Genomic DNA, 26,951 nt, shown 5'->3' with positions numbered 1-26,951 from the left:
GGAGGAAGGAACACTTTGCTTGCAGATTGTGCGATTGCGAAGTGTGTGAGTCCTGGATTTTCCAGCACTTTTCGCCAGCAAATTCAGATGCGTCATCGAGCCAGTTGCATGAAGCAACTCCCGCCGAGCTCCCGCACGCCCCAAATCGGACACTGTGGTTCTATTTATGGAGTTTCATTCTAGCTACCTCTGCTGCTACTGCTGTTTCGTGTTATTATAAGCTCTTATCGCGATGGCAGTAAAGACGAGGGGCATATCTCCGTCCAGAGATGCACTTCCCAGGGCCTGGGCTCCCTTTTACTCGCTGTAGGATGAGTCTTATTAAAGCGAAGTGATCGCAACCGACTGATAAGACGCGTGCCGTCCATTATATGCGAACCACTCGACAGCAAGCGGGCACGACGGCTGCTCCTGGCTGAGGACGCCAACGGGTTAGTGCGGTTTATTTGCGGCGTAAAAATTAACCTCCTTGTCAAACGTGGATGAGGACACTTTCCTTGCCTTGCCGGTGAAACAGCGGAACGGGAGGACGGGTGGAGCTATAAAAACAATGAGCTCGCCAGCGCGAGTCTCAAGATACAGGCGTCCGCCACTGCCCTGTTTTCCCAAGCACTACGATTTTATATGTCCCCATTCTAACATCATCGCAGTGCAGCACATTCTTGAGACACCAGCAGGGCAGATGGTAGCGCTTTCTTCATCCCATCTCGAAGGGGAAGAAAATCGATGCCACCAATCGGGTATTGGGTGGCACGGGAGTGGGATCGTAAAATCGCTTTTCTCTGGCGTTTGGCGCAGGCAAACCCTCACGCGGAATGCTTCGATTTTACGTCGAGTCACGTTTATGTCATTTGTAAAGTGCCAGGATTGACTGTGTATTGACGCCGATACACACACGCTTAAATTCAATCCGCCGTGTGCCGTTCGAGGGTGCCTGGAGGAAAAAAAAACTCGTGCCAAAGGGTGGGAGAGTCCTGTCAACCCGCTCTCGCCTAGTTTGGGAGGTTGGAAGGGCTTTTAATGCATCCACACACACACACCTGCCAGCGCATGAGTGCGGCCGCATTATGTTCGCGCTAATGTCGTGCTAAATTGTGGATCGCAATGTACATAAGCTTCGTTTTATCGGCAATCGGTTTTCCTTTTTGTTCAGGCACCCCTCACAGCAGCTGCTTATTTTGGAGAAGGAAATCTAAAAGCATTAACTTATGATTCTGTTGCTTGAGCGTTACATTACTTTGGTTCAAAGTATTGATGACTGCACTGTGGGATTAGGGCGACGTAGTGTTAGGCGAAATTGAATGATTTAGTATGTTACAGACATGTGATTGTATTTAATAAGAAGATGTTTCTAGAAACATTATTGTTATTTTAATATATTTTCTTTTCATTTAATTACATACTTCAATACTTTTGTGATCTTTAACAGCATAAATTACTAGTGTTTCTATTAACTGCTCAAGGCTAACCGTTTAATATAACGTTACAGACAATAGACAATACATCAAAAGAACTAAAATATTAAAAAATAATAGTGATAGTGAATGAAATGAAATATGAAGACGCAAACCTCAGTAGCTAATGACAAATAAGAACGGTTAATGTAGTAAATAAATTAAATGGGGAAATAAAAACCTATTGCAAATTTAATAGTAAATGAACTTAAACCTGAAAAATATGCAAATGAAGTTAATTTTTGAATGACTCAAAAACAAACCATAAGTATATAAAAAATGTACGAATTCAAAGATAAAGCCAAAAAAGAATTCTAACATCTGTGTGTATTTACAAAAGTTGTTCTTGCCTTCTTAAAAATAATCTTGTTTACAAACATTTTACTGGCATATTTTTCCCACTGTGCAAATGTCGAGACACAAGCTTGAAACTGTAATGACATGAAGAAAAAAGCTCTTGCCCCTGTTCCAAATTTGGTAGAAAAAAAAAACGATCCAAATGTAAAATGTACCACAGGGAAAGCAAGAAACCTGTATAAAAATGACTGTAATTGAGATTCCGAAGGTGTTCGAACGGCATGCCCGATTCATCCCTGCCAGAGTAACGAACGATAAAGTAACACGCGTACATTTAAAAGATTGCATGAAATCCTCAAACTTATTGTGCAACGTGAGATTTCCGGTGGTGTACCTTTCTGTTTTTTTTCCCGGGCCGTTTGTACACTTCGGTTGTTGCTTCGTGCTGCAACCAGACGAAAGCCAGTTTGAGCGCCACGCTTGATCTGTTGGCAGAAAAACATGCTTCGTCCGAGAAGAGTGAGAAAGAAATCTTTCTTAGCTGGACGGGGTTTCTCTGTGTGTGTGTGTGTGTGTGTGTGTGTGACTGTTTTTTAAACAAATGGCGTGAAAAATCGACCACAATCCTTCGAAATTGAGGCATTTGTTATGATTTGTTGTTGCAGGACTTTTAAAAAAGGAAATACCAACGAATTGTGAAAGTGTACTCCAATGGAAAACGGAGAACAGTTTCAGTATGTTTTTCCATCCATTCAAAACTGTCTGTATTTTATAGTAGTAAAAGGGAGCGAGAGGGGATCGAGAAGAAACGAGTACAAACGCAGCTTAGTGTCATGTCGAAGGGATTATTCAATCCAAGGGAAGGAAGGAAAGGCCAAACCCCCAGACGGTGGATAGCGTAACGGACAACAGAAGTAGCCTCCGGTAGTTGACACACATTTTCCCTTTACTCGTTGATCCCTTTGACGATAGCATGAAAGGAAGAAAGCCCGACCAACCACTCGGTACGATCGACATTTCGGGACAAACATTTCTGCTGCGTTCGTCGGTAACGATGCAACAGTTTGCCGAAACCCCTCTCTGCCAGCCAGAAGAATGTGTACCTTGCGTTCGTCGTACACGTTTCTGCAGCAAAAAAAGAAGGAGTGCTATTCGAGATTTCCTTCCTTGCGGCGATTTTCTAGCAGCAGCCGACCACGGAAGCGGTAGAGCGTGACGACAATTTGCGACGACTTTTACACGGCGGTCGGTTAGTGAACCTGCCATCCCAAGTATGGTAGGAATTGGTTCGTTGGTATCAAGGAAAGGCTCACGGCTATGATGGATGGAGTTGTGTGAATGGTGGTTTGTTGGGCACGGGTTGTGGGAATATTATTAATTTCTGCGGTACATTACACACCTACGGCTTTGGAAGGAGGTCATCGCTGTGGTTTGATGTTGCTAGTAATTTAAATAACAAAAAGGCCCACTGGACGGCCTAAGGATAGTGACATACTTTTTTTTTATTCACCATTTATTGCAGTTCGGCATGGGTGAGTTTTGGAGGAATAAATGAGGTATAGATGTTTCGGAATATAGCATTTATGTTCATGCTTTCATTTAAAAAAAAGAGTTGGAAACACTTCCATCAGTAGGGTTTTCATAACAGTTGGTGTTTGACTATGTCTTGCCTAGCCGATTGTTTGGTACTTCTTAGGACGTTAATAAGTTTGTTAATAAGTGTTGAAACTTAATATTTCATCGTGGTTCAGTGACGATATTGAATATGATTAATCTTCTGATCATTAAATAAGCGTCAAGAGATAGCAGACCAATCCTGAGTTCATTAAAACATTTGATTTATACAAGAGGTCAGGGTTAGAACCCAGAACAAGTGAATGATTCTTGGAACCTATCCAAAAACCTTTCCCATCATATGTTCTGTAGTCCTATCCGATTCGGATCAAAGATAATGGCGGAGTCGGTAATGATTAGCGGACTAAATACATTAGCTAATCTAAATCAAACAGTTTTAAGAAATTTATTACTATTACAGTTGGGATTTCACCTACATGTTATCTTATTAGTTATCTGCTATTGGGCCCCTTTCGTTTTAAGTTCGTAGGCTTACATTTCTGCCAGTAAGCTGTTTGCATTGTATAGCAGTTTTCGAGCAGCTATCAAAGTGGGTTTAGTATACAGGTGGGCTTATCCCTAGGAAGGCTGATTTTTATCGCTTGTGCTTCTAAATGAATATTTTAAGAATTGTTTGTGTATTCGTCAAGCCTCCAGAAAGGTTGTTTGAGAAAAAGTTTTCACTCGGTCTGTCAAAAAGGGATGTTCATATTTGGTTATAAAAACATGCTATGAGACCTGATCTACATACACATTAGCCGGCATCGCGAATAAATAAACACATTTTAACAGTCGTTTTCATTTTGGTTTAACCGAGTTCATTTGTTGTTCGTTCCTGTTAAAATAAACGATCTTCAAAACAGTTAACGACTGCTCGATATCGTATATAGGTAAACACGGGGAAAAAATCGAGCAGTTTTATTAAACGACTGTTAATTTGCATCGCATACGCTCTTGATAGTCGTTTGGTTAACGTCGGCATATGATCAGTCGTTAAAATTAACAAATGAACTCAATGCGATCGCGATGCCAACTTCTAGCAATTTTTAACGACTCTGGTTAATTTTTAACGACTGCTAATTTGAAACCAATTCTTTCGCGATGCCAGCTATTGATTCTAGATTCCACCACCTGATCTTTTTAATGCATCTTGGGATAAATGAAAACACTACCTTGCTTTGCCATGTTTTCGAGCAGGTACTCGAATGTAATTCTAGCTGTGAGACTGGAATAATCTAGACTAAAAAACGCAGGCTTGTTTTGTGTGTGGATTTGCATGGAGTGTTTACATGATTACAGTTTACATGATACAGCCTCCAACTGTCAAACTCCATGTCAAAAAGATGACTAGAATCGTGAAGGGCTTCATTATTTGGCAAACTACTTCTACAAAACGTATTAACTCCAATTGGGTGATAGTATACAGGAACTTAATCTCGGAGCTTCGATATAGTCTCTCGAATAAGTTTATTATACCAGGTTGAAACAAGAAACTATTTGTATCTATAAAAAATATTTCAAACTATGTATAAATTTTAAATTATTCTTAGCCCTTATTTTTTATGTGCATTTTTGTCTACAAATATGAATGTTTCTTTGCTAGACTTCTTATATTCTATTGAAAAGGAAACACTTTCTCCCCCTTTTCGGGAAGGAAACACCTCTATTCGTCACAGTATCGACACGCTAATCAAACTTTTCCATTTAAATTGCTATCAAGCAAAGCGAAGCCACTCAAGTTTCCAAATAGCCGTTGCTAAAACGCTAATCGGCACCCTTGCCGGTTCCGTCCCGCTTTCCGTCGCGAAAGTAATCACATTGTAAACACAGGTTAGAACCTCGGGTTGGGCGCACCCTCCCAACGGAAGGGCGAAGAAAACATGTCAACAAGCGATCAACGGCTTCCATCACTGCTCTGTGTTGTTGTTACACTTGAACGGAAACGGGAAGGAAAAGCATATTTTTACGAGACCGGGATGTGTGTGGTGGTCGACGACGGTACGTTGACATAGCAGCACATTGAACGGTTCGGGCATCGATTCAGAGAAGGAATCGGTCTGTTACTTAGCGCGCTAATGTCGTCTTGGTAAAAGGACACGAAAATATTGAATTATTACACCAACACAGTGTGATGCAAATGGCTTTTGATTGGACGTTTCACTAGAAGGAAACGTTTGAAGAATTGATCTTAGATATTGGGAGGAGTGGAGGCTTCCTTTCTTCATTGGTTGTTTGGCATGAACACAAAATAAGTTTGAACGTTACGCGTGCTTGTTGAGTTGCACTTTCGTCTCCCTTGTTTACGCACTTAATGTTTGGCCGCATTAATGCCACTTTGGAACTGATATCTTTCTTTTCTTCCCATTCCTTGGGTTTCCCATGAATACCTTCAAGTGATATCAAAGTTTGCATTATTTTGTTTCCTTTTCTATTGCCCGCTCACCGGTCTGGTTTGTTGACCTTTGTGTTTCGCGCTTGCCACGTGGCCAGTTGATGGATTTATTTTGTTTTTCAGGTCAGCTCGAGTGCATCGGGCGTGTGAGTGTAAGGGTGCGCTACCTTCAGCCCTACCCCTTGCGTGCTGCTGGTATAAAAATCGCACAATTTAGCGATACACAGGAAATTAAATTTTCCGTTTAGCACATAAATGGGTTTCCACTTTTCACCATGTTTGCCCGTGCGAAAATACATCCCGCCCTGCTTTGGTATTCCGTATGGATGACGGGTGTTACTTGATAGACAGAAGTTGCCGCGGGAGGGCGCGCGTGTGTGGGTTTGGCACGAAATTGCATTTCTGCTCAATCGTTCATAAGCGGAATGAAATATGAGGCCTATTTATTATTGCACACTGCACACTGTGACACGTGCCACTGAAAGGTGAGCTTGTTTGGTTAATATTCTTATTATATGTTGAAGCACGCTTTAAAACGCCACTAATGGAGGAGGTCGCTGGTGGTACGGATTGTGTTTTAAAAGGATAACACTTGTGTGGATGGGTTTACGGGCTTAGCGCAAGTTGTATTCGATGTTGTATTGTTCGATGTTTGTTGATGTTTGTCTGTTTTATCTAAATACTTCAAAGATTTCTTCCAAATCTTAAGCACGTTTTGATGCATTTTTGTTGTTGTTGAATATTACAATAGTCATACATAGACATAGACATAATTACAATGGTCAATTTCAATACTTTACATACGTTCATTCTACGTCTTAGGAAAGAACAGGTGACGATGAACTATGCAAATTACTATTCTATTGAAAGTTGTACGAACAAAATCAGGCAACAGTGAGTAGCGCACAAACTAATGTTCAGATCAAAAAGCGTTTCGAAACACGACTTCGTGTAAGCATTGAATCATTGACCTCGAGTTGTTGCTATTGCTCGCAAATAAACCTCTAAACATATGACTAAACAATTCACCCTATCAGATCAAAGACAATCTGATGATTGTTCTGCATACTTTTGCATGACGTAGTACAGTAGTAGGGGAAATAAACAAACAACCGTGCACCCTCCATTGCACTACATAGCAAGCCAGCAGGCTACACACGTCCAGATAAGAGGAAAATATAGTTTTGCCAAATTGTACGAATCAGCGATCTGAAAACATCGTCACGGACAAACAAATCTTCTTTGCCAGCTCTCTCATGACAAAATACTTCGTTCCATTTCGTTCAATTCGTGGGCAAGGAAAATGCGTAAAATATGACCAAGTGTGGTGTGCTGTGTAGCAGAGAAAGCGTGTAAAAAAATTGTCAACCAGGAGAGGGGGGGAAGGATGTTGGCAACCAAGCCCAGCCGATTGCCGAGAATAGAAGGTTAAACTGTTCGGTTAGATACGCTCGATAGTACGACTGCTTGCCTATTTTTACGGAGTAAAATTGGCCCCTTTTTCTATGCAGCTCGAGTAATAGCTTTGCAGAATGTTGCTCTCGGTTCACCTCCAACCGCAAACATTGAGTGCAACTGAAGTGTACTTAAATGGCAATTTTTCTCAACTAGTTTTTTTCTCTGTTCAATGTTTTGTTCTTTGCTTTTCATTAAACGTCAAATGATTGACTGCTTTTGTGGTGAAAGTAACGTACCCGTGCAATACACAACATTACACGTGGAAGTGAATTATATGTCTAGTGTTTCGTATTTCGATTCGGGTGTGTGACATCTATTGAGAAAGAATTTGGTTGTCAATAGGTATCGGAACTAGATTCATATGTGTTTCCCTACTCTAATTTATAAACCGAATGAAAGGCATTAACCTTCGTTTCTATGACCAAAAATACACCCTCATCTTTATGACCACCTACCCGGGTAGGAAATACATTTTATAAGGGAATTTGTATTTTTATTGCTCAAAAAATGTCTTATTTAACTTATTCTATGCAGCTATAATAACAATACTTCTTTTTATTTTATAAATTTATGAAGTATGGCTTTTAATTACATAAATTGAATGCATAAAAATTAGTTCAACTGACACTAATACACCGCCATGTCTTCACGACTGTCGGGGCAATCATTTCAATCTATGTGACTTTAGAAGAATATTAGGAGCTAGAAAACTTTTGGAATAGATTCTATAAATATAACTACATGCATTGCTATACATATCATTACAAAATTAGCGACTAATCGAAACCAAAATCCTTTATTGTATGTATTACCTACCCGGGTAGGTGGTTATAGAAGTAAGGGGTAAAAGTTGATTTTATTTTTTAAAGCACATTTAAAAACATTGAAAAATTCTGAATTTTTTACCACTTTTGTAAAACATGTTTCTCTAGGCATTCTATTTTTTTTTGGATCGATTCGACAATCCAATAAAAAGTTATCATAAAAATAATAAGCAAAACATACCCGGGTAGGTGGTTATAGAAATGAAGGTTAAGTAAATTAAGGGACAGTTTCCGTAGCGTTCTGGAGATAGAATCATTCGAATTTGCACACATAACAATATTTATTATAGAGATATCGTTCCATGCAAAAAAAAACAAACCAAATTAAATGAAAACTTCAAATTAGTTTTTCAATCTAATTGGAATTGACAAAAGTTATATTTACGTTTAGCATAGATTGTAATGACATGATATAATTATTTTATTGAAATAAATATTCTCTTTGCTTTTACTTTTCTGTTTTTCTAACTAACATATTCCACATATTTTACTGAAATACTTGAGTATTTTCCCTTATATGTGTATGTTTGTTTACTCAAGTTTAGCTTATAAACAGTGCTGCAAAATGTGCAAACTGTCATTGTCATAAAAAAATCTTACTTACTTACTTATCCGGCACTACAACCGCTTTGCGGTCTTGGCCTGCCTCAGGAGTGTCCGAAACCGCTCACGGTCTCGCGCCTTCGTCTGCCAGTCCGTTATCCCGGCCTTAATGGCGGACGCCTCCACGCCTTCTTGCCACCTCAATTTGGGCCTACCACGCCTCCTCTGTCCTTGTGGACGGCCTAAAAAGACTTTACGGGCTGGGTCGTCCGTTTCCATGCGTATAACATGGCCAGCCCACCGGAGCCTGGCGAGCTTTATACGCTGTACGACAGTAAGGTCGCCGTACATCTCGTATAGCTCATCATTATAGCGGCTCCTCCATTGTCCTTCCACACATACAGGGTCAATTATCCTTCTGAGCATCTTCCTCTCGAACGCGGCTAAGAGGGTTTCGTCAGATTTGGACAGTGTCCATGTCTCAGAGGCGTATGTGAGTACTGGTACTATATAGGTACTATATAGTCCTAGCTTCGTCCGTCGCGACAGGTTCTTTGAGGTAAACTGCTTTTTCAGGCTGTAGAATGACCGGTTGGCAGCCAGCATCCTTGCGCGCAACTCAGCTTCCATGCTATAAAAAAATCTACCTGAAACAAAATCCATATCAGCGTCACGTACTCAATTGTGATAATCAGAGGTGATACTCAGAACGATTGGTGTGACAAATACATGCTCATGACGTGTTTGCGACCATCGCTTGGTCAGTCACTATGTCATGACTTTTTTATGTTGTGATCAATTTTGCAAAATGTCAAATTCCGGCTGAAACAAAATCATCTCAGCGTCACGAGCTCTACTGCGAAGATCAGGGGCGAGCCTCAAACAGTTGGTGCGACCATCGCATGCTTGGTGACATTGTGTGCAACCAACTCTTGGTCAGTCACTTGGTCGCGACATTTTCAGTCGGTGATCATCGCGATGGTCACGGGAGATATGCATTGCGTGCGAGTAGAAACAGATAGAGAGAGAAAGCATGCTCATTTTGTTGCTAGAGCCCACGCGCCAAGTATATTCCAAGAATGTCGTGATTATCTCCGACAACAATGTCGTGACCAAGTGAGTGATCAAAAGTTGAATGCTAAACTAAATGTCACCAAGCATGTGATAGATTCTCCAACTGTTTGAGTATAGTCACTGATCATCTCAGTTGTGTACGTGATCTGATTTGAGCTTTGTTTCAATCATGAGTGTTGGTGACTGAAACAGTGGCATTTGGCAGCACTGTTCACAGACAGAAAAAATCATGATTATGCTTGCGCCGGCATTAACACTTTAAGCGCCGTGTCATATAAATTCGCATGACGGTTTTGCTCACCGTTCAGCTTTGCATCTGACGCTCAGTGATTCTCTTGAGAACGAATGAGGTAGGAAAGAGAGAACGAGAACGACATGTGCTACGCCGCTTATCGCAATGAAACAAAAGAGTGATAACAATCGCACGAGAAACTGTCGCTCTCATCGCTCTCTTGCCATGCGCTACGTGCTCACTCAAAAACTGTGACGTCAGGCTGGCGGTCAAAGTGTTAAGCTAAGCTTGTCAGTCAGAGTATCGCGTTGAACTCAAGTATTCACATGTCGTGTTCAGCATGTCATGACGCACTTTTATTGACTATCAGCAATGAGCATCAATTTACCACGGATATGTTCATTGTTTTCGTTGGTGAAAATCTCGTGATATTCATGACATTTTGCAGCACTGCTTATAATTAATCAGCTCATATGTCGATATTTTTATGTTTTTTTTTTAAATACAATGCGTCTAACATAAACCGTTCTTGAAAATGTATGTGTTGTTATTTTTGATTGCATATGCACTGTCTTTTTGCTGGATATACTGGCGGCTTTAACACGAACGCGCACTAAGCAGCAAAGGTTGTAACAATTCCATATGTTTTAGTAATAGGTTGCCCGTTATTATTATCGCTTAGGGCCTCCGCCATCCTAGATCAGCTACTGGCTGAAAAGCCACACACTTACGGTTGTACAAGATTTCAATTTAATCTACAATAACCGCACAATCACCGACAGTTAGTAAAGGCGCCTGATAAACATTCATTGGCCTTTCTCTAGAAAAAAAAGACGAATCAAACTAACATACGTACAAAAAAAAATAGTTGTCACCTACGACATTCTTTGTTCGAGAATGTTCTCTTTCTTTGTGAAGCATGCAGATCTTTCTATTTAAGACTCAAGATCACTAAGGGATTAGCTAATACAACATGTAAACCACAAGCCCTCCACAACATTGAACCTACGATCAAAACCAACAACATTAGCTGGATGTCGAACCACAAACCGCAACATCCAGCAGATAAGAAGCCGCCGTCAGCATTGTGCGCAGGAACTAACGTTTCCAAGTTGTGTATAAATAGGCAGCCGTTGGGTCACAGTTTAAGCATTGTGTTATATTGTTAACGTAGTGTCACATCGTGAAGAGCGCGTTGTTAGCGAAAACGTACGCAGTTTTCAAATCGTTATCCTTTGCCAACGATCGTACATATTGCGTGTATGGAGTTTGTCTCTTTTATTTTACAACCATCATTCTGTTGACTGCTGCTGGCGATACGGTTGTTAGTGTTAACATTAACGTACGTGTTATCGGGTTTGATCCGTTCAACGAGGAGCCGGTGATCGTGAAGAGGTTCAACGATTGCAATCTTTTTTATACGTTACGAAAAAAAGTTGCATGTGTGCATTGTTTGAAATCAGATAATTCATAGTGAAGAGTGAAAATTGTTTGATTAATTACTTATCCGGCGCTACAACCGCTTTGCGGTCTTGGCCTTTCTCAAGAGTGTCCGAAACCGCTTATCATTTGATTAATTAACACCTGACAAATTTAAGAACTTTGCTATTTCTGTTTTATAAATCTGCATGTATAGTTATATGTTTATACCTAACATCCCATATTGTACCAAACATATTCCGTTGGTCTGAAGGTTTATTGTGGCAAACGACAAATATCATCTTAATTTCATCTCAAGGCTGATTATATTTTTTACCAAGGTTCAACAATTTTAAGTTAAATATTAAAGTAAATAATTTAATGTTTACAAATCACTTTTCTTGCAAATCCAACATTTAAAATACTACAGTATATTGGGCGGGGAGTCTTATATTTTAATTTCATGATGGGGAAACCTGAAGAGACGATTCAAGTGAAGAATGTTGATAACCGAACGGTTGTCGAAGTAAAAGGCAAGCATATTGTGCTCAGCGAAATTAAACCTCGCGTAGAAGCTTTCTTGGCTAACTCAGCCATAGAAGAGGTTCGTATGTTTGCCGGATTCAATCTTAAGATCGATGCTGATCTTTCCCGTGATGTATGGCATGGCCGAAATTTAGTGGTTTTGGCAAACGAAATTAAGGTGCTCTATAGAGTTACCTGGGACGTGTCTGGGAAAGATAACAATCTGATCTACATGTCCGATGCCGGCAAAGATATAAACGGTCACGGAAAAGGGGGAAACGATGGATACCCCGGAGAAAGTGGAGGTAACGTCTTATTACAGGCGAACTCAATCCAAGATCCTGATCGATTGACGATAATTTCAAATGGTGGAAATGGCAGTAGTGGTCAAAATGGGGGTGAAGGGAAAGATGGTGCGGATGGAAAAGGTCTTACAGAAGCAGAATTTAAGAAAAAGTTTCCCCATTGTTTGATGTTCTTCAGAGGCGAACGAATTGACTTAGTAAAAAGAATTATAACTAACATGTATGACTTGGCGCAGCACATTCCGATAGAGTGGATGCACAATAAAGCCAGATTTAGGACTCACACAAGTCATCTATTGGATTATATAAAATTTAAAGTGGCATGGTATTTTGACATTTTCATAAAAGTTGTCAGACAAGACGGTGGTGAAATAATATTTTCGTTGTGGGAGACAGCTTTAAAATGTCATTCGTTTCTAGTGTACAAGGGAGCACCTGGGCAGCATGGAAAACCAGGTGGAGGATATGGCATGGGTGGTCAGGGAGGGTTTCCCGGGGAAATAATTATTCAGCATTTAAACGATGGACGTACGTTTGGCATCAACACGAGCAAAAATTGGGGCAATAATGGTAATAACGGCACCGGTGGACTGTATGGTAGGCACGGCAAGAATGGATGGGATATAGGCTTCTTGGGATGGTTATTGACGGAACCAACGATTTACGGAACAGACTTAAATAGCAAACTTCAAGTGCATTATTATCGCGACAGTTCGTCGAACAGAATCTATTGTCCATATCAGAAAAAATACGGCAATGATATTTATGCAGGTATAGGAGCGTCAAGAAACGTCCAAACCTGGCAGGAAAAATACAGGGATAGGAATAACACCCAGGCTCGAAGGGAAAGACAACATCATTCCAAAGCTATCGGAAGGAAATCTATTCCTAGAGTTCGCATTGTTGCGGCATTTTCTGAATACTTACAACAGATCGAAAAAGAAAGGCAGGAATTGGAAAAGCAATACGAACAATTAGTACAACAGCATTCCGAAATAGAAAAGCAACGGTTGGAAGCACAGCGCATCGAGAACGAAAAGCAAGAATCGGTACAGCAGAAGCTAGAGTATTTAAAATATGACTCTTTACAGCAAGTTGATGATAGCCAACATACAAATCTTGATCGAGTCGCGAAGCTAGATATAAAACGCTTTGAAAAATTTTCACAAGACTCGTTCGAACAAATCCAATTCGATTTTGTTAAGCCTAGTACCTCAGGACCTAATGCTAATCACAAGCAGATTATTGATATTCTGAACCAAAGTTCAAATCTAGGTGATTGGTTACAGCTTCAGACAAGTATCGTTAGTGCCCCAGAGTTGATATCATTAATTAAACTTTTTGAAACATTAAAACCAAAATTTATTACTCTGCCTGATAAGAATAGCAATGTTGAGCTCGAAGCTGTTACAGCTATGTTAAAGGCCAAGGATAAATTTACAATTTTAAGAGACACTTCACAAGAATTACCACTATACCATACAAAGATGAATCGTATCTCATTGACAGCAGAGAATGTAGCAAGATATCTGGAAGAAACGGAGGAAAAAAATGACACCATCTATCATCCTATGCTTGGTTCCTTAAAGAAATACATTTTTGAAAACTCTACAGAACAACGAGATACAATCATAGAATTTGGTCTAAAGGTATCGAAATGTAGTGACAACGCGATCAAACGTGCTGTAGAAACATTCATTTTGGAAACATACAGCTCAAAAGCTGCAAATGAGCGTGTGAACCAGTTTTACGATGAATACTATGATTATTTAGATAATCAGCAAAAAAACATCGACACTATCATTGAATCAGTGGAAGCCGAACTTAAAAAGCAACCAAATGACGAATTACTTCGCCTGTGGTATGACAGCGTTAATGACGATACACTACCAGGAAATCTTGAGATAATGTTAAGAAACGACAAGGCATTAAGCTCTCTGTACGATAAACTCACCGTAGAGAGAAATACGGAATATAACTGGGAGAGATGTTGTGCCGATGTAAAAATACAAGAAATATTCAAGATCAGCCTAGAGAAGGAAGGAATAATGAGCAAAAGCTATAGAGTGCTTTTGGCACATGTGTTCAACGTGAACATTCGGGTCTATGCTAGAGACGAGAAGAATGAAATTGAGCTGATGGAAAATCATAATCATGAATCTACGACTGTGATACATGTCTTACTGGAGGTTAACAAAATCATTCAACTGAAAATCAACCAAGCTTACCGTCTGCTAGAAGAAGAGCGTCTACACAAGGATAGTATTTATAGACAAATTCTAACAGAAGTAAGCACAATGCAGATTGAGTACGTTTTTGTACCTAACTTTCAGCGAAAGTTGTTGTACCAAAACAGTTCCTCTAAACAGGAAGCATTCGAAGAATCAGACGGTGAGGCAGTAATTGGAAAGATTTCTGAATTTTTTTTTGATGAGGAGAGGGAACAAATTGCTCAACGTTTGGAAAATATTGCTCCCAAATATTCTGGCCAGCATGGAGTGTTCGAAAACATTTTGCAGCGTTTTTCTTACGAAGGTAGGCATGTGTCATTCAACGAATTGAGTTTCTTGATCAACTCTATACTTACACATAGTGTTCAAGCAAGACAGGAAAGGTACACCTTTTCATGGATTGTTGCAGCATATAATCAATGCAATTGGACTGACGAGCTGGTACTGTTGCAGTTGGAGAACTTTTTCAAAAGACAGCTGCAGGACAAGTCAAAATGGCGTGGATACATGTCAAACATCGACAATAAGGGAGTTTTGCTAGTATTTGCAGCTCAGTTTGATCAAAATCCATGCTCTGAGCAGTGCGTCGAAGAAATCTTGCACTTGTTAAGTAGTATTCCGATAGAATCAGTTAATCTTGATCAGGTCGAACTACCAGGGTGGCCATATGTTCTCAAAGAATACTATTGGACCTACAAGTTTAAATCTCTGATTCCGTGGGATAATGAGTTGGCAAGCTTATCCTCTGCTACCTTCTACGCGCTATCCATCGAAAACACGTTCGGTGATAAACTGATGAGCATGTTATTTGAATCGTTCAAAGGAAAGCGCAACGAGCTTACCCATGCTGAGTTGAACAAAATCTTAAATTGTTTCCATACCCAAAAGTGGAACTTGTGCATTGAGGAATTAAACGTTTTTAAGCGTTGTGGCGTGAAAGAATGGGTTCAAAATATGGATCGAAAGCACACAAAAAACTCAAGGCAACTTACCGTTTCTCAGATAGTAGCTATCATAAAAGGCAATTCTAACACATCAAGTAATATAGTGAGGCATTTGTCACGAATTGAAAATTCTGTGGCAAATATTCATTATAACGAGACAACATTCAATACGAAAAAAGTATCCAGTTTCTTGTCGGAAGATATAGAGCAATGGACTAAACAGTTCCAGCATAAAATAAAAAAACCAAATGCATACGTTTTTGAGGAAATGCTCGCTGTAATTGATAGGGCAATCGAGCTTAAGCGGGGGTTCAGGTTACGAGACACCCAGCGATTAACAGTGTTGGCATTGCTGGCAAACGATAAGAGCACATTAGCCCAGGTATCTACCGGTGAAGGAAAAACGATTATCGTGGTAGCGATTACAATTATAAAAGTTCTCCTTGGGGAGAAGGTAGATATTATCACTAGCTCATCGGTCCTTGCCAAGCGAGACGCAGACGAAAACAAGGACATGTATGAATTATTTGGTCTTAGCGCCTCCCACAACTGTAGCGAAGTGCTAGAAGAGCGAAAGGAAGCCTACTCGTCGAATCAGATTATTTACGGAGATTTGGGAAACTTTCAGCGTGACTATCTGTTAGATAGAGTTTACGGGAAAAATGTATTAGGAGACCGCAGCTTCCAGAATGTAATTGTCGATGAGGTGGACAGCATGTTGCTCGATAAGGGAAACAATATCTTATATTTATCGCATGATATTGCCGGAATGGATAAGCTGGAATCGGTATTCGTATTCATCTGGCAAATGGTCAACAATTCAACAGATCAAACGGAAGATGTACTTATGAAAGATATCAAACAGTCGGTGCTGTGTGACATGTACGCCCTCATCCAGAAAGAGGATATCCAAAGTCTAGACAATATTTTGAGCGTATCCGATGCATTAACGATATGGGAGAGGTTGATACAATCTGAAATAATAAACGATTCAGGAAGATTGTTAGTCCAAGCTGTCGATTGCAACAAGCTATATAAAGTACTTTCACCAGACTTTACAAAACTCAAAGATCGTTTAAGTTTCTTACTTTGGTCGCGGATCGAACGTGAAACGTATGTCACAGTTCCAAATTATTTGAAAGCATTCGTGGAGCGGCACTTGGACGGTTGGATATCTAGTGCCATAACAGCACTGTACATGGTGCCGGGTCAATACTACGTGGTGGACGTCGACAGATCAGGGACAAGTACCGACCGTAATGCAAATGTAATTATTCTCGACAGAGATACGGGCACGGATCAGGTTAGCTCGCAGTGGGATGAAGCGATGCACCAATTCTTGCAGCTCAAGCATGGATGTAAGCTGTCCACTCTGAGCCTGAAGGCGGTTTTCATTTCAAATGTTACATATTTTAAAGAGTACGAACTGCTATACGGTTTAACAGGTACGCTAGGAACAAACGAAGAAAGAGACCTCCTCAAGAAGATACATGATGTGGACTTTGTCACTGTTCCCACTTTTAAAATGAAACAGTTTGAAGAATATGGATCTATAATATGTTCGAGTAGTGAGGACTGGAAACAAGAGATACGTCAGGAGGTTACTAAATTAATCAATACTGAAAAAAGATCCGTTCTCATAATATGTGAAACTGTCCAGGATGTTGAAGCATTACAGTTGACATTAGGTTCCGAGGAGCATAAAAATCTTCACATTTATAAGCGAGATTATGAAAAGTTGACTATTCCAAAGGATGGATTGCAATCTGGACACATTATTATTGCCACCAATTTGGCAGGTCGCGGCACGGACATAAAAATATCCGATGAACTTGAGAAGGCCGGTGGTTTGCATGTGGTACTAACATACCTTCCTGCAAACATTCGAATTGAAGAACAAGCTTTCGGAAGAGCAGCAAGAAAGGGTGAAAAGGGATCGGGACGGATGATAATAATGGTGCCGGACGGGAAATCACACAGTAATTTTAAGATATATAGCCTCAAGCTAAAGCGAAACGCAGACGAGTTATTACGCTTAGCAACTATAAAGACTTACTACGAAACAACGATTAAAACGGAAGAGAACTGTTTTATATCATTCAAAAATCTGTACGAACAGTTACGGAACAGTTTAGATAAAACGCCAGATCGAGTAAAAGAGATTCTGCTGCAAAGTTGTTTGGACAAATGGTCGTTTTGGTTGGATGAAAACAACGCACTGATAGATAAAGCAACAGATGAGTCGGATAAACAGGTATTGAACCTGCTTTTAGACACTTTTTTGATACAGTTCAAAAATCTACAAGCTAGTAGCGTAAAAAATTGGTCTGCTTGGGTTGAAGAAATTCCCATACAAATGATTAAATTGGGAAAATACATTTCTCAACATAAATCAGATCATAGGGATACAGCTTTGCAGCTGTTCGGAAAAGTTATCTCGAGTGAACCTTATTTCTGCGAAGCCGCTTATTACTATCGTGCGTATGTGCGGTCACTCGGCAACATAAACTTGAAGGAGTTTCAGAACGACTTAAATGCTGCGGGTATGCTTTTCGCTGAACATATCAAGAACACAATGCATGCATTAGGTGTCGTAGAAAAGCAAAAAACTATGACTAAAGAGTATGAGGGTTATAAAGAGCAAAAAGAAAGTCTGGTAAATCTGTACTCATTGTTCTTAGAATCTATAGACGACATGTTGGGTCAGGCCATAAGTCCTGCATCGTTTATAAATTACGAAATCAAGGAAGATGTATCTGAAATAATCTTTAAAAACCTTATCCGAATCGGCGTGATAAAGAAGGCTGAAGTAGTTGGTAACATACCGATTGCTCGGATTCAGAAACTTCACACCGAGTATGGGATACCTTTAGACAAATTGAAAACGTTCCTACACCATCGAAGGGGCGCTATCGATGAGAAAAAATTGCTCGCAGATATTCGTAGATCATTTTCATTTCCAAACAGAAGTGAATTTTGGAATGCACTTATCGCCCAAAATGTGCTTCACAGTGTCAAACATTACGTGAGAGTAAATGAAGAACGACTGGAAACGATAGATCCCGCACTAATGAACGTCATAAAGCAAAAGGTAGAGATAGGTGAGCTGGTAAAAGAAGTCATTAAGCTAGATAAGCATCAGATGTTGTTGATCCGACACGAACAACAAACGCAGCATTACTTTGAGAAAGAGAAACTCATCCGTACGATTGGTGAAAGGAAATATAATTCCCTTGTAGAAAATGGTGTGCTATCATTCAACGAAAAAGCGACTATAGATAAGAGTAGAATAGATGATTGTGTGTTCTCCGTCTTCGATGCTATTACAGTGCAGGATATTACCAACAAGACACGAATTACAACCAGTGAAGCAAATAACATTGTTGCTGAACTTCTTAAGCAAAATGTTCTGGAACAAAGGGGCAATACGTTAACTTTAACAGTTAATTATGACCAGGCACTCTTTCTTCCTAGTTGCCCAGTGTATGAAAGTGTCATAAGAAACGTCCTTGCTTCGTGTTTCGCCTACAGGCTAGCTCTGAGAAACATATCAGCTCAACTAGAAAAAGAGGATTGTAGTGACATTCATATAAAGTTGCACCCTGATCCTTATCAAGTGTTATTTGACGATCTATACGAGCAAAAGATAGTTAGACACCCTATGCTTACGCGTATGATAGATGAAAGTGAGATTGAAGCAATCCACAGTAAAACGTGGTCAGAGGAGGAATTGAAGAGCGATCTCGCTAAGGATATTGGTTTGTCCGTAGAATATACCGAGGTTTTATTGGATGCGTTGCTTAAGAATCAGTGGATTGTCCCGGTATTCTTATCGGAGCTGCTTCCAAGTGCTACTGACCCTTTTGTAAACATTGGATGGTCAATTGAAGTACAGGATTTGCTTCATAAAATTAAAGAAGACTCTTACATGAATATTTTTGATTTAAAATCAACCGTTTCTGCAATAAATCCTTTCTATGACGTGATGAAAATATGTTATAATCTATCTTCTAAACAAACACGAAAAAGTCTTGCCGATTTAAAATTATCTATTGAATCAATCAACGTAAAGCATGGCCTTGTCGAATCTTATGACGTAGGTATCGCGATTGAAAAATGGTTTAACAATCAATTTCTATTAATTGAAAAAGGAACTAATATACATATCGAGGATGTGCTCAGTAAGTCGAAGTCCTTACTAGCAAAGTTAAATGAACCTTCCGGAGAACTTAAATCCATCGTGGATTTTTATGGCCAAAATAATTTTGGAAATATCGATGAGATGCGCATTTTTATCACGAACGGCTTAGAACATGTTTTACAACTGGTGGAGAAAAAATGGACCTTAGAAATGAAATTAAATACCTTTCTAGTAGCAGCCCTTGGTTTAACACAAATAGTCATTGGTGCGATAATAACGGTTTACTCATCCGGTTTTATGACTCATGTTGGCAGCGCATTGATTAGTGAAGGAGTCAGCGACATCATGTTCGCTGTAAGTGCCGGCATGTCAGGTTACTTTAGCTGGCAAGACTACGGAAAGCATAAGCTGCATAGTCTGGCTTTTACAACGGCTACAGCTGGTGTGGGAATGTACCTTTCCAGTGGTGCTAAGATGTCTCGCATAGGCTATAAACTTGCCGGTCCAACCCTTGAGTACGGTGGTAAAAAGGTAGCTGAGCTGACAGGAAAGCAGCTCATCAAAGCGGTTGGTGGATGGACAGTCGTAAAGGAGACAGCGAAGCGTGTGGCGCTCAAAACGGCTGAAGGTGTTTCATTTGCTCTGGCAAATACGGCCGTAGATAAGATCGTTGAAAACCATCTACAAAGTATGCTAAATTCTTTGGCATTGAATATTTTGTCAGGTATTGAGGATACGGTGAAAAATCATTCTGTAGAGCTAGTCCAAAACCTACAGAAAGCTTATGATCTCCTCGGTGAGAACAGTGCTAGAGCTCTTGTAGATGATTTGACATCAAAATATATGATAGAACAGAATATGGAGCATATATTTCTATCTTATAGTAAGGAACTGTGCCAAAGTGTGATGAAAGGCATCAGCAATGCAAGCAAACAAACAGGTAAGACTAGCACTGCAATGGTGTTTATGCGTCAGCTAAGTCGGGTTCTGGAATTTGTGGACAGTGCTGCACAAATCAATAAAATGGGCAATGCAACACAGAACCTGTTAAATGATATTAACTCCGAAATGAAGGAAAAGCTCATAAACATTGAGAAGAACTCAGCACCATCGAAGGGAAAACAGGACATTGAGAATGATTTTGAGCTCTTTAAGAATAAAATAATCGAGCAATGGAAGATCACATTAAGTAAGCACGTTGGACAACTGATTGCGCAGCATGTTGTAAATCCAGTGCTAAAAATGGGCGTAAGGATGGCCACTTCATATGTGTCCAAAGAGTTAAAAAACATTAGAAACGACATGGAAAATTCAAACTTAGAAAAAAAAATGCACCGTTTAAAGAACGAACACGAACAGAAGATCCATCGGCCAGATATGAAAACTGCAACAAAACGTCAGCTGACCGATCAGTATCACGGACAGTTGCTAAAGATTATGCACAAAACCCGCAATCCATCACTGTTTGCCACCATCATCCGGGAGAACGTTCCAATGGATTTGATTTGTGTCGGGGCCTGTACCCCAATGATACATAAACTGCTGCAGGCGCAAAATCCTGCGATTACGGGTCTCACAATCACTGTTCACAGTGAAAAGGGAATAAAGCAATCGTTTAAATCTGGTAAGGGTGGCCCCGAGGTGCATCTGGAACTGAAAGATAACCATTACACTGTGTCACAAGAGCAAGAATCACAGCTAGACACGTTTAATAACAATTGCCTATACGGGGCACTAGCGACAGCTATACCGGATCTGCAAGCTTTGGCGCCGACAGCTTTCAGATATATGTTAAGTAATTGGATTAAGCATGATAACAATGCGCAACTTTATATTAGATATGGTTGGCACCGTTTTGGTTTAAACCATAATGTGGTTGGAGGTTTGAAAGAAAAGATAAATTATACTGATTATGTAGCTGATGAAGCGTCCGTGGATGAAGAGGGAAACCCCTTCACAGAAGATGAAAGATCTGCCTTATATCATTTGCGTTCACGCTTTCAACACACGTTTCGGTTTGGCGGCGAGGTGAGAAAAGGAGTTGAAGTTACTCATTTGCCTGTTGATAAGATTATCAAAGATGGAGCTAGTAACTACAAGGCGTCTCGAAAGGTTAAACCTTTCACTGGCCTACAACAGGCGCATGTTGTGCGGGTTTCTGTGGATGAAGAGCTCAAAACCGCAAACCCAGATGTATACGATAGGATTACCAAACACGCTGGTCACACACAGTTAACTGATAAGTCCGTTAATGTATTTCATAAAATAGGTGGGGATATAGATAGGAGTCAGCATCGATGGTCAGTGAATCTTGCAACCATAGACTATACTAAACAATTAAACTCACGATCTAGGAAAATAATTTCCGATATTATAAAGGACACTTTGGAAATATATGAAAAGAACATTGCGAAACTCAAAACTGAACATGCTGACGAATCAATCCACTATGAAACACGTTTGGAGCTTGATAAGGAGGTTAAGGTGCTGGAACGTGCTAGAAATCATATACGTGAAACTACGATCGAAGAATTGTACCATTATGCAAAGGAGGGCTATGCCGAGCGTTACCAGTACATACCAAAGAAACGTAGCTCGGTTATAGAGGAATAGAGATGCATTGCGCTTAATTTACCATCTGTTAAGGGTATCACAAACATGTGGAAAAAAATATTTCAAATATCAAATTCAAAAGCCTTGATTAAGATAATTCTGATAACGTTTACCCCATAGCATTAAACTCAATAGTAACTTACTCTCTGAATTAAAGAAAATTCAAAAGGAAAACAAGACGAAAATAATATTGCAGACAAGTTTATTCCGATTGGCTAATTATCCTGATTATAAAGATACGTAACGCAATTCCATATTGTTAATCGACTCCTAAGTGCACACCAAAAGAAACTGTACTAAAATCCATTTCAGCTTATCCCAAAACTGTCCCGATCCAGCAACTGATCCTGGGCCTAGATCGGTGTATAGGCTGATGGCGAAATGCATTCCAATTCTTTTATTTTGGAGGAAGCAATGGATTCCAATTCTATTATGGCTCAAAAACTGTACCTTGAAACTGTGCTGGCAACAAAGCTGTGCTGCTTGCCCGCGGCATTGGGATAGCAAACCTGATTTGGTTCAGGAACCGATTCAGTACGATGCGATCGATGAACCATTTCCGGCAACAAGTTCAGCGTAATGGAGCAGCATACAAACTCAGTGTAGAATATAGCGTTAACATTAGTGCCTAACTTCAACGTAGGAATTTATATCTAGTTTTATAGTGAAAAGCTCAAAGAAAGATTACTAAATCATTCATGAATCATCGCAATCAATACTCAATCAGGAAAAAAACGAAAAGAGATTTTATTGTCATCAGTTATCATTGTTATCAGCTGATTTTTTTTGTCTAAGTCAAGGTCAAAAGCAAAGTAAAAAAAGGAAAAGGACTAGCTGTAATCTACATTATACTTTATCACGGAACTCAGACACTGACGAGTATGTTCAAATTTTGGATACTCGAAAGGCATACATCAATATGTAAGTATAGTTACAATTTGTAGTTTGCTTTTAAGGAAACCGAGTAACATTGTCATTTTTTTAAACAGCTCTTCCTCGCCCGAATGCAGCTATACGGACATATTCAATGCACCGTATCATCCTGTGACTACATAGAGAGAGCTTCAAACTCATGATCTAAAGTTAGAAGTGATGCTTTCAGCTGGAAAACACGTTAAAGCAAAGTTATGGATCGGATACTGGATGCACAATCACACACAGAATCGATCGTTGTGCGGGATCACCGAATCATCATGTAATCGTTAAACCACCTCACTTTTCCATGCCTCAGTAACTTACTGGATTTTACCATAAAGATGCTCTGGCTGCATTAAATAATTAGCTACGAAGTTTTCTTTAGAGATTCTCCGGCATGCTTAACATTATTTAAAAATAATTAGCACATAAAATCCTAGTTTATGCTTTGTTACCGTTACCGTTACCGCTGCAGGATTATGGGCTAGCACAATACGAACGAGAGTTGAAAGACAAACCGAAACCGGCATTGCCCGCATACACATGACGCCCATGGGCCTGCCCACGCTCGAATGCAGAGCCGATTGCATACCAGGGCTTATACCCCGAACGTACCCGAAAGGTATGCATGTTTCACTCATCAGGATCTAAAGGCAAGGACAAGGCAAAAGAGACACAGAAAAGTTTCCTCATGGCTACACATGTTCTCTAGACGCGTTGTCTATGCGTCTCGCTCGGTATGATAGCGAAATACGGCAGGTAAGCAGTACAACTGCTGCAACCTATTTCGCACAGATGTTTATTGAACACAACTATTCGGCACGGTAAACGTCGGGAGGACGCAGGAACAAAAGGGCGCAGACTTTTTCATGATTTTGTATGACTTCGGCTGTTTTGGACCACACGTGTAGGTGCTGACAATGTCAATAGGTCCTAGTACAATGATAACCGGGAAACTGTGTGCTTGCTTCGTAGAAGGGAAGAAATTTCCACGTCGGTGGGCAACGAAACATAAGGAGAATTATCTGATCCGTTATCAGTATAATTGATAGCCAATAATGTCAATAATGAAAAAGCGCTGATGGATCGGATAGTCAGCGCAACATTACAAAAATAAACACCAGCTACTCCAAATATTTGCAGTTTAATGGATCATAGTCACTTGGACAGGTGGAGCAGTGTATTGAAATACTCTCGGTGAGATGCAAACGTCTAACAAAACGACATCAGTTGACACCTTGGTCCTTAGACTGACGTTAAAAGCTATGAATCTGAATCGCATTAATTTATCTCGATGACAATCGGGAAAATCTTATCCGATCGTTCTTTTTTCCATGCTGATTTCCACGATTTCTTGTAATAGAAACCGATGGATCGACTATCGTAAGTATGAAGGAATGTGAAGGAAGGAATGTGAACACTAATTGCAAATAAATCATCATGTTCTGTTTTTGATTCAGTATGTCCGGAACATAACATTAAGATTGGCTGAAGCTTCTTACTACCTGAATCTGGATCTTCATATTTTTGCCGCGAGGACCTACATGTAACAACCTAAGCAACCATGTCATCCAACACAGGCTTTTGAAATTAGTACCACGTAGCCGTAGGATAGTCAGTTTTTGCTGCTTGAGACGGTTCATAGGAGGCTTGAATCCAGATCGAACATGTTAAGTCGTGCGGGATGACGTCTGTATCACAGGACCTCCCCAATTATCCCGATCTGCAGATAGCTAGAGAACGGCTGCAAGTAAAAGTATAATATAATTATCATAATAATAATTATAACCACATAATATAACTATCTGAGTATAAAAAGGCAATAGATTTTAATGTATACCGTTTTGTTGTAGTAGATGAGTAGGATTTAGCATAGTTTAGGATTAGAATTTAAAATATGCATTAATGAAGATTTGTTAAATAATGTAAGTGCTCCTTAAAATATATACATAAGCTATATTTTTAATTGTTTAAAAAAGGTGTTTAATTTGCGTTCTAGAGGAATGAAATAAAAAGAAAAAAAGACAGCGCAGTGTATGAAAACCGTCTTCAGAGGCTGATATTGTTTTACCTAAACCTTGTGCCTAAATGCTACATTTAATTTCCATTGTAAATCTTAGGGCTGAAACGCGTAACTTTTAAGAGACGTATATAGGAACTTACATTTTAAAGTCTCATCTTCGTCCGTCGCGACAGGGTTTTTGAGTTGAGCTGCTTTCTCAGACGACCATAGAATGATCGAATGCCTTGTGCACAACTCAATTTGTAAGTTATTGTCGGTGCAGACATTTGACTTGCTTTAATTGAAATTTTAGACGGCTGCAACAATGCGTTCGCCTGTTCGTAGATCTGCATTTGTTAGCAGAGTCCTTGTTGCAAAGAGACAAAGAGTTTAGTCGACGTATCTTTCGATACGACCAACCGGCCGCGATGTTAAGTTCATTCATGATATGTGGTGGCGTGAGATTTTGAAGGAACTATATATATTCGAAATATATTCGTTTAGCATTGTTTGTTTAGCGTAGGTTTTTAGTTTAAAAATATTGATCTGCCCATGTACAGTTCAGTTCTTATGCGAAGTAATGTCAATCCTTGATAAAGAAAATATAAATCGATCATTACTTTGTTTTTTCTCAATCAGTATTCAACTAATTTATTATCTCTATTATGTCTAATCAACTTTTTTATGAAATAAAAATAATTAGAAACAGCTACACTATTACCTTCAAACTAAGGCCCTGATGTAACGTTAATTCTTAAAACAGTATTTTTTAATCTTTCAATGACCAAGCAGGAATTCAATGACTTTTGGGCTACTAAATATACTCTATATATTCTTCTATATTACTCTTTTACATGGAATTTTGACGCTATTTTGAAGGAATCCTACTCTTCCGCAAACCTTGAGCGACCATTGACCTATCCGGATGTTTACAAACTTTACATTTTCGCACGCATGATAGCACACGAACAACCTGTGTGTTAATGCTGCTCCACATAACAATGTGCTTCCCTTCCCAAGATTCTCATAATTCTCGGACACCCTAACATCACCAACTTTAACACTTAAATTTCCTTTTTTCATGTATTTCTCTTTTCTTTGTATTTTTCTCTCTCCCTCTCTTTCTCAGGATTGGTAGTCAATGGTTTCATAAACGTTGTCATCACAACGATCGAGCGGCGGTTCGGCTTACGCTCGACCCAAACTGGCCTGGTGGCCAGTGGCTACGACATTGCGTCCTTCCTGTGCCTCGTGCCAGTATCGTACTTTGGTGGCCGGCTTGGTGCCTCGAAACCGCGCTGGATCGGATGGGGCGTAGCGGTGATGGGACTCGGTGCGTTCGTCTTCGCTTTGCCACACTTTCTCGTGGGCCAGTATCGGGCGACGAATTCGGATCAGAACGTGTGCACGCTGGCAACCGCACTAGTGACCAACGGTACGGGCGCATCCGTGGAGGCACTAACGGAGGTAGGTAGCGTGATTGGAAAGAATGTAATGGGGAATGGTGTTTTATTGTGTTCCGCAAATCATGGTGTGAGTTTAGTTCAACAGGTAAAGAGTAGAAGAAGATTGGACGCTAGAGGCTAGAGGTTAAAAATATATGAAATGCCACATTGAGCATGATATCTAATAGCCTCTCAGGAGTGACAATTAGAATTGAAAACATAAAGACAAAAAGATTGCAAAGTAAATTAGCAGCAAAGTTAGGCCAAACAACAATTACCTCATAAAAAAAACTTTAATTCAACTTATCAATTGTATCAACAAAGTTTGCTGAAGCTATCATTTTTATTTTCAGTTTTGTTATTGGAAATATCACTCTCTTTTTGTTTCATTGTTATTACTATTGTTTATGTTTTCTTCATTATTTTCGTACTGTAAATGCTATCTTTTCAATTATTTGGTTTCATTTTCATGTTTTCTCTTCTAAAGTTCTCTTCGTATAGTTTGGTTTTTGTTTTTTTAATG

General features: G+C 39.7%; 1 protein-coding gene across 1 annotated transcript in view; it reads left to right on the top strand.

Annotated features, from left to right (window-relative positions):
• LOC120958411 (solute carrier organic anion transporter family member 4A1) overlaps window positions 1-26,951 on the top strand; it is a 49,905-nt gene that overhangs the window by 9,988 nt on the left and 12,966 nt on the right. The window contains exon 2 of the mRNA XM_040381200.2: window positions 26,113-26,450. Within this exon, the coding sequence (XP_040237134.2) occupies window positions 26,113-26,450 (338 nt within the window). The remainder of the gene's footprint in view (window positions 1-26,112; window positions 26,451-26,951) is intronic.

Source organism: Anopheles coluzzii, chromosome 3, assembly GCF_943734685.1.
Source record: "Anopheles coluzzii chromosome 3, AcolN3, whole genome shotgun sequence".
NCBI classification, from domain to species: domain Eukaryota; kingdom Metazoa; phylum Arthropoda; class Insecta; order Diptera; family Culicidae; genus Anopheles; species Anopheles coluzzii.
Note: the sequence above shows the minus strand (reverse complement) of the source record. Positions and strands in the feature narration are given on the sequence as shown.